The 8,670-nt window shown below is 45.7% G+C and overlaps 1 protein-coding gene and 1 pseudogene across 1 annotated transcript; both read right to left on the bottom strand.

The window, feature by feature from the left end:
* Positions 1 to 254: 254 nt before the first annotated feature.
* Positions 255 to 3,993, bottom strand: LOC123428827 (DNA topoisomerase 1 beta-like). Its single transcript, XM_045112957.1, has 14 exons — positions 3,421 to 3,993; positions 3,140 to 3,334; positions 2,959 to 3,039; positions 2,754 to 2,839; positions 2,518 to 2,719; positions 2,315 to 2,440; positions 2,045 to 2,125; positions 1,868 to 1,958; positions 1,642 to 1,775; positions 1,262 to 1,352; positions 1,111 to 1,199; positions 898 to 1,025; positions 634 to 808; positions 255 to 323 (listed from the first exon to the last, which is right to left on the bottom strand). Exons 1-14 carry the CDS (start codon positions 3,991 to 3,993, stop codon positions 255 to 257), a joined length of 2,121 nt encoding a protein of 706 aa, XP_044968892.1.
* Positions 3,994 to 6,547: 2,554 nt separating this feature from the next.
* LOC123430961 lies at positions 6,548 to 7,588 on the bottom strand (annotated as a pseudogene).
* Between the last annotated feature and the right edge of the window lie 1,082 nt (positions 7,589 to 8,670).

Genomic DNA, 8,670 nt, shown 5'->3' with positions numbered 1-8,670 from the left:
AGAGAAGATGTACAAGGCTTGCTCACAGAACCATGCACCCCGAGACGATAAATTTATGTATTGCATTCCAAACTGTTTTTACAGAAAGAGCAATCACTACAGGATGGAACACTAACAATCTATTCTACTGGTCGAGCTAGTCTTTGTCCCCACAGAGTGGCCATTGGCAAACATGATCCTGGTTCCTGGACTCTCTCTCTCTCTCTCTCTCTAAAAAAACATGATCTTGGACGTACCAGTTGACCAGACAGCCCTTAAAATCTGAAATCTGGGTCGACATCCATCGCCCATGCAAATTTCTCTAGAATTGTCTTGGTGAAAATCTGTCACAAATATAACCAATCCAAACAGTTTGTCTAAAATGCTAGCAACAATTAAACAAGTAGCCGTTTTAAATAATAGAGCAAAACACACGTATGAAACACAACTAATTTGGTGGCTGCAGTGTAATTAATTCAACTTCGAAACATCGTAGGAAGCTTAATTTGTTTCAGACGAATCAGGACCTATATGCATAGAGTTAGAGAGATATGAACACGAGTAGTATATATGATCATGCATTGAAGAGGTTAGTAGTAGATATGCGGATAACGCATCAATAGAAGCAAGAAGGTAGTCCCTCGACTACGGTACCTTATCCCCGTCAATAGGGACCTCATGGGTTTTGCACCACGCCACAGTAATTCTAGGATCAAGGTAATTGATCTTTGATGTGCCTAGTGCCACCGTCTTCAAATCCTCTTTGTTGTTCTTGCGGTTATCCGTTTCCACTATCCTAGTTTCAACCTGAGACAACTTCTTCTGCAACCTGCAAATATAAATTATGTATGAGATTGTCTCCATTCTTTGATCAGGTAAGTAGAGAAGGAAAATGATATATGTGTGTCTGAGATGTACATTTCAGGGGTCAATTTTCTCCTTCGCTTCACATCTCCATCAGAGCCTACCAGCTTCCGTTTTTTCGCTTTTTTAGACAAAAGCTTCTTTGCTTTCTCCCATTCTATGTTCAACTCATCCCTCTGAGCCTGGATAAAAGAATAAAATGATGACAAAATGTTTGCGGGCGAGCACAAATTTAAGCTAATTAACCATTTGCAGGCAACAACCAACCGTTAATTCATCAATCTTTTCATTCAACTTATTCATCTGGGAATCATGTGATTTTGGCACAGCACGCTGATGATTGCAGATTATAGCAACTTGAATAATTGAGAAACATCGTTCAGAGTCAAGAATAGTCAAGATGAAAGTTTTCTTCCACAAAAGTGAGTGAAAGATTTTACCTCTTTGTTTGCTCGTTGATAGACTTTAGCTTTTTCATCAGGGGTTCCATCTGTTGTTTCTTTGTTCAACTGTAATACCATCGCATGTATATATTCCGATCAAAAATATATTAAGACATAGCATGATAGTCACATTAGACATGATAACATTACACATTCTATTTTAGGAACATGGTAAGGAAGCAAATAACAGGGTTATGTAAAGCTATGAATAATACAGTACGAAAGCAAATACAGTACGGCAGAGGCTCCTAAAATGTGTTACTCACGACATACTTGAGGTAATCACTTCATCAAGCCTAAATATTACTGCAACATAATGGTGGAGAACAGAGAGTAAAATTTGCATTCAACTTACGATGGCGTCCAAAGTGATGGAAGCATTGTATGTACGGAAGACTTTTGCGGTCAGGCCAGGCATCAAGGCCTTGAGATGAGCATTTAGTTTTGTTGTATCAAGCTTGTCAAAGACACACCCTCCTTTATTTTTACCTAGAAAACAGTTATGTGAAACAGATGTCAATGGTGTTTAGGCCTCTAGGGTAGGAAGAGATGGATGGATAGGAAAGAGCATTGGGAGAAACCTGCACAGAATTCCTTAATCGCCTTGTATACAGGTGGTTCAACCTCTACAGTGTTATAGTATCTTATAGAATCTTTACCAAGAAAGTCAAACTGAAAAGGCAATGATCAAACATTAGGTAACATGAAAAATTACTTCTCATATAGTGATTAGCAGATTAGAGAGCAAAGATCAAGACCTGCAACTTGTTTGGAGGCAGACAAGTAACATTTTCAACCTTCAGCGTACAACAACCAACAGTATCTGCCTCATTCTCATCCTGAAAAGGATTGAAGTAGCATGATAACAAAAAACTATGCACGGATGCATGATAGAAGAAAGAATGCTCATCGTGCAAAAGCAGAACAATTTATGCAGCAGCTTACAGATATGGATAAAGTACATTGCCGACAAAAAATGTATCCCAACATTGTAGAATAATGGGAAATAATATTTGATGACGACATACCTTTTCATTGCCTGCCCTAGGCGCTAGTTTATCTATAAGGTATGTTGCCACTGCAATTTGTTTCTTCCTCTGATCTTTGCTCCTGAAATCCTTGGTGTAATTTTCCAGAATGCTGCCTATGTAATCCTGCCATGGCCATACAAGGACAGTTATTGCACATGGCGACACAACAGCTCTATGAGTCACAAAACAAACTTTCTCACCTTCAGTTTCCGGGCCTTCTCATATTTCTCCTTGTCACTCTGTCCCTTCAGTGAGCTGCTTGCTGCAAGGAAAACATACTTGATATCTTTTTCGTTTATCGGATCGTTCCAACAGGCCAACCATGTAATAGTGTTGTCATGTTTGACTTCTTTCCAGCTGCAGAACACATAAGCAATAAACAATATATATTTGTTAAAATTCCTTCACCAGCTTCAAAGAAAAAACATTCCTTCACCAGTTTAAATGTTTGCAAATCTGTACCTTTGGATGCTCTCCTCGTCCCCTGAACAAGCCAGGTGGTTCTACTCTGAAATTGCCAACCTGAAATAAGCAAATATTATTAGACTAGTGGCATATGTGTAAAATCCCCAAAGGAGAAGAGTATCCTATGATTCTCAAAAGCCTAAGTTATATATATTTTAAATGAGTAAAGAATGAACCTTCTCTTTAACACTGTCTACAAAAGCCCACATAAACTTCTCCTCTTGTTTCGATTTCTCTTCCTGCAGTGTTTTCTTCTCCTGTAAATAAAGATTAAATTCTTCAGATAATGGAGGAAGGAAAATCCTCCCTTATAAAAGCTACTACTAAACTTTGTCATTAAAATTCATAAAAATGTACCTCCAATGTCATCTGGTTTTTCTTCTCCTTCTCTCGGAGATGCCATTCATAGATTGGTGTGAAATTACAAAGCTCGAACTTTGTGATGATATGTGTTTTACCAAGGATTTTTCTCCAGTCGGTGAAAAAATTGTTGATAAATGTTTCGTTGGACGCGTACTCTGTGTCTTTCATCACAGCAAACATGGTTGCAACCTGCAACACAGAGAATAATTACTAGATGAAAAAAAAAGACAGAAGCATGATCTCAATGTTCAGGGGTTGCTCTCTATGTATACCACCTCCTCCTGTTCTGGGGTCAAATCAACAGGCTGCCCATGGTAAAGCATCTTGACACCATGAGGCTTGTACGGAGGGGGAAACACAACACCATTGTGCTCCAAAGTAGACCATTTGTTTCGACCATCGTCCTCGGGTTCATCCTTGGGTTCGCTTTCGACACTCAACGAGTCACAAACATCTGAAGGCTTTGCCTTATTATGAGCTGAAACTGTTTGATCACTACGACCACCTGTCCTTTTGACTGAATTTCTGGATGCACCCGCGGTAACACGAGAAAAACGGGCAGCCAGTGGCTCGTCATCCTCTGAATCATCATCAGAGACATTGCCTACGGTTTTTGGAGCGACATTGTTAATGGCCAACCTCGCGGCCAGCGGTTTCTCATCATCTGAATCATGGTCATCCGCATTGAATATCCTCATCAATTTCGTCTCACCAACATGTCTCCTCAACGCAATTGGCCTCTCGTTATCCGGATCACCATCTGGCCTGGCACCTTTTCTATCGGTTCTCTTTGATTCACTCTCACAAGTCACAAGCCTTCTTCTTCCTTGATGCAATTGGTTTCTCATAGTCTGAATCGTCCGACATGAGGACATCCTCTTCCACAGGTACTCTTTTCAGTTTACTCCTTTGACAGTGTTGTGCAGACGTGTTTGGGTTCAGACTTGCTGGTGAGGGGGTGTGCGTGGTGTCCTTCCTCGGAGACTGCACCGGCGAGTTCGTCACAATCATCGTCGTAAGTATGGACGACCGCCGGCATCATATCGCTTCTCCCTCGCGGTGGCCGGACGCCGATGGGCCTAGCTCGTCAGCCAAAGTGACCTGCAATGTTCGCGTCCGAGCCGGCCGCGCAATGGGGATGAATGAAGAGGCCGAGGTGCGGATCGAGTTAGGGTTTGGGCTTGGGCGCCGGGTGCAGCTTTATACAGTATATCGGTCTCCATTGGCGGTGGCGCCCGAGACATGCACAAACAGGATTTGAAATCCAAAATACTCCGTAGTACGGCAGTATGCAGTACTACAAACAGTATGCCACACCACCGAGCAGGATAAGCACCGACATGATGTATACAAACAGAAAAGCATCCAGTATTTGAGCCATCGACCGGTCTTGCAGTCCGATCGCAACACGCAAACCTTTTTCTCCAGGAAAAACATTTGGGGAACGGTGAGCCGGCGGAAGTTTGGGCCGGCCGCCTCAATTCGCGTTTCCATTGCATTTTACTAGTGACTAGCACAAATGACCGTGCGTTGTACCGGATAAAAAAAAGTATAATCGATTCATGTATCATTGTACATCATTTTTATATCCGATTTTACTAAACTTCTATGATAAAGCTAAATGTGCAAATTTTCATTAGATGCAAGTAAACACAACAAGCACATACACGTGAAGAGCAAGCATGCCACAGCACATCAATCTCGGGGAGAAGAGAAGGGCCACCCTTGGAGAGGCTCACTCTTCACATTCATTGGTCAATGTCATTGTCGATTGGAAGAAATCCATGAGAACTCGGTCATTTGATTTCCTATTTCACCACATCCCACATAAACCACAACTTTAAAATTATAGTAGTATTGTGGAGATTTTGAAACTCAGTGATGGTATAGAGATGGCACCATGAAAATATTACTGAAGAAGATGTTTATGCAGCTATGACAACATGATAGTAAGGTGATCACTTCATAATGAAAGTGTCCAACTAATGAAAGTTTTTTCACAACCAAAAACACCAGCAATAGCACATGTTCATCGAGAGGATAGGTACATCGAGAAAATGTCACACCTACAGATAGACAATGGGCATCGGTATCATTGGTTCAAACTCCAACTGCATCACAAAGCTGCACAATTACCACAAAACACAATTGCAATGACCATAGTATGCCACAAATTCTTGAATCAAACCACAAAATCGCTCAAGGTGCTCGATCCGAGAAGCCCGAGTGCGTCAACCGAGCTGATTCCACGAGCGCGGCCCAACCGGCGGACAACTGCAGGGGGTCACTGCAAGCGAGCATCTTCTTCCAGACAAACTCGAGGCGGCCATGGAAGATCTTGTGCGGCGCGGGGAAACGACAGGCGATTGGCGACAACTCCTCCACGTGGACGCCGCCGCCGGCGTCTAGATGGAGGTGGCCTCCCTCCTCCGGCTCGAGCACGGCGCCAACAGCGACCAGATGGAGGCGACCTCCCTCCTTCTGCTCAAACACCGCGACCGACAGCGGCCAGATGGATCCCGCCTCCCTCCTCTAGCGCCGCCCTGCCTCCTCGTGGCCCGAGCATGGCGCCTGCGATGGCGAGATGGAGGTGGCCTCCCTCCTCCCGCCCGAGCACAACGCCGACGACGCCCAGATGAAGGCACCCTCCCTCTTCCCGTCGAAGCACGACGACGACGACGGCCACAAGGAGGCGGGCTCCCTCCTCCCGTCCTACCACGGCGACGGCGACGGGCAGATGGAGCCGTCCTCCCTCCTCCCGTCCGACCACGGCGAGCCGTCCTCCCTCCCCCCCACCTGAGCACGTCTCATGCGCCTCACCTGCGCGTGGATAAGATAAACAAAGGACTGCAGGGTAAATTCTTACAAATATAGGGGCTGTTGTGTAGAAACGAAACGTTTTTCAGATCCACTTAAGAAGGGACCGCGGGTTAAATTCTCAAAAATCATAGGGACCTTTCTGCAAAAACAACGGCGACTGGACGGACGCCAGAAGCGACAGCCCCTTTAATATTAGGGAGAGAAAACACTGAGAAAATCTACCTTAATTACCGTGTAACTCTAATCTAAATTTTTATAGATTTACACTATCATTGTACTGAATTTACACTGTATAGAAACTGTAGCTTATACAGTTTTTGCACTGCAAGTTGATCGGGAAGAGACTTAACTTTCCATGCCAATGCCTACGTTTTTTTAGTGTGGGTGTCATGTTTAGTACCGGTGGACTTTTGGGCATATAGACAGCGGCCATGTATTTTGTAAATACAACCGCAAAAATGGAGCAGTAAACTGAATCTGCAAGCATGAGCCGAACAACTGCAGGCTGTCAAAATTCGTTTTGCCAATTTCAACGGCACGGGCAACAGGTCGCGCGTCATAGATGCAAATCTCCTGTGCATATTTGGGAACTCAAAAGAGATTTCTGAATTCCTTCCATCACAACAAAAGGTACATCAACAACTAATCGAACGACTTCACACCCCTATTCAGATTCAGAAGAACACTACACTGCACACAGCCTAAACGACACAGAACGCATCTCCCTCAGACCTTCTTCGGCGTGGCGGCCTTCTTGGGCGACTTGGGCGCCTTGCCCTCCTTCTCCACGGTCCTCTTGGGGAGCAGCACCGTGTTAATGTTGGGACCACGCCGTCGTGCGCGATGGTGACACCGGCCAGCAGCTTGCCGAGCTCCTCGTCGTTCCTGACAGCGAACAGCAGGTGGCGGGGGATGATGCAGCTCTTCTTGTTGTCCTTGGCGGCGTTCCCGGCAAGCTCTAGCAGCAGGTGCCGGGGGATGATGCACCTCTTCTTGTTGTCCTTGGCGGCGTTCCCGGCAAGCTCTAACAGCTCGGCGGCGAGGTACTCGAGGATGTCGGCGAGGTAGATGGGGGCGCCCGTGCCGAGGCGCTGCGCGTAGCGACCCTTCTTGAGGTACCGCCCGATGCGGCCGACGGGGAACTGGAGGCCGGCCTTGACCGAGCAGGACACCGACTTCTTCCTGGGCCCGCCGGCCTTGCGCCCGGCGGCGCCTTTCATTCCCTTCGCGACGGTGCCGGAGGCGTCCAAGCCGTCCTACCACGGCGACGACGGCCAGAAGGAGGCGGGCTCCCTCCTCCCGTCCTACCACGACGACGGCGACGGGCAGATGGAGGCCGGCCTTGACCGAGCGGGACACCGCGCCCTTCTTGCCCTTCGCCTCGCTTGAGCACGTCTCCTGTGCCTCAGCTGCGCGTGGATAAGATAAACAAAGGATCACAGGGTGAATTCTTACAAATGTAGGGGTTGTTGTGTAGAAACGAAACGTTTTTCAGATCCACTTAAGAAGGGACCGCGGCTTAAATTCTCAAAAACCATAGGGACCTTTCTGCAAAAACAACGACGACTGAACGGACGACAAAAGCATTATTAGGGAGAGATTATGGCCCGCCGTTGCGAGTCGTTTGAGAGAAAATTGTGTGCATCATATTTTTATTTTAAAATTAAAAAATATATATCATGTGAGCATCACATTTATCTTAACAAGAAAAGAAAAAACTAAAAAAAACTTTTCTTGAAGAGCGACCAAATCAACTCGGTTTCGTCGACCAAGGATTCGTCATCGGAGTGGATAAGGGTATCACCGCTGGATACGAAATTCTTGGGTAGATCGATTCCGTGAGTGAAACAAACAAAGACGTGAGTCCGGCCCGTTTCTGCCTGGCCGGGTTGACAGCGACGAGCCGACCCGACGATGTGGATGAAGATGTTCGGCTTGGGCTCAAATTCGCCGATCTTGCCGATGAAGACGTTGACCTTACTGGATGGGACCCATACTTTTACTCGATTGAGTCGACCTCGGAGCCCCAGACAGAGTCTGTCGATGAAGATCTTGACATGACAACTCTTCATCATTCGGCCGATCGCATATCCCTCAATCATTGGGAGAGATCCCTTCAAGAAGTCAACACCATCGTGCGCACACCCCATGTTGAGCGTCAACTATCGTGGTTTTGTCACGACAGATGTCCTCATGAAAGAACTAAGTCTAGAAGTCATTGCAACTAGGTGATCGCTTGAACGGGGTTGATCGGGAACGAAGGACACGAGTTTACGTAGGATTGGCCCCTCAAGGTGGAGGTAAAGACCTACTTCCCCCTTGATTGATATTGATGGTGGTCTCAATTACAAGGGTGCAGATTCGCTAACCTAACTCTCGAGATATTGCAACTTAGTCTTTCTCATCCGAGGGTCTTCCCTTTATATTTCGGGTCAAGCCCCTAGGGTTACACTTGAATCCGAGTCGTACTCAACAACCATTATCGTAATCTAACTCTTATTCATCTTGTCTTCCTAAAATGGGGAACTCCTCCCTTGGACCTTCTCTTCGACCCGACCCGTAGGCTTCCTCTTTAAACTGGCCCCTTGGCGAGAAATTGCCAAAAACCACCACAATTCCGTCACTTAGTGTTGAAAACCATCATTTTCATAAAAGTTTGTCGAAAACATCGTTTTTCAGTAAGAAAAATTCAAGAAGCACTAAAT

This window comes from Hordeum vulgare, chromosome 2H (genome assembly GCF_904849725.1).
Source record: "Hordeum vulgare subsp. vulgare chromosome 2H, MorexV3_pseudomolecules_assembly, whole genome shotgun sequence".
Lineage (NCBI taxonomy): Eukaryota > Viridiplantae > Streptophyta > Magnoliopsida > Poales > Poaceae > Hordeum > Hordeum vulgare.
The sequence above is the reverse complement of the archived record's forward strand: the minus strand, read 5'-3'. Positions and strand labels throughout refer to the sequence as shown.

Bases quoted from the DNA above. Each gene is read 5' to 3' on its own strand.
- LOC123428827 (XM_045112957.1), bottom strand. From the start codon at position 3,993: ATGAGAAACCAATTGCATCAAGGAAGAAGAAGGCTTGTGACTTGTGAG. The intron at 3,335-3,420 runs GTGGTATACATA...TCTGTGTTGCAG, and splicing joins TGACCCCAGAACAGGAGGAG to GTTGCAACCATGTTTGCTGT. The intron at 1,353-1,641 runs GTAAGTTGAATG...ATGGTATTACAG, and splicing joins CCATCACTTTGGACGCCATC to TTGAACAAAGAAACAACAGA.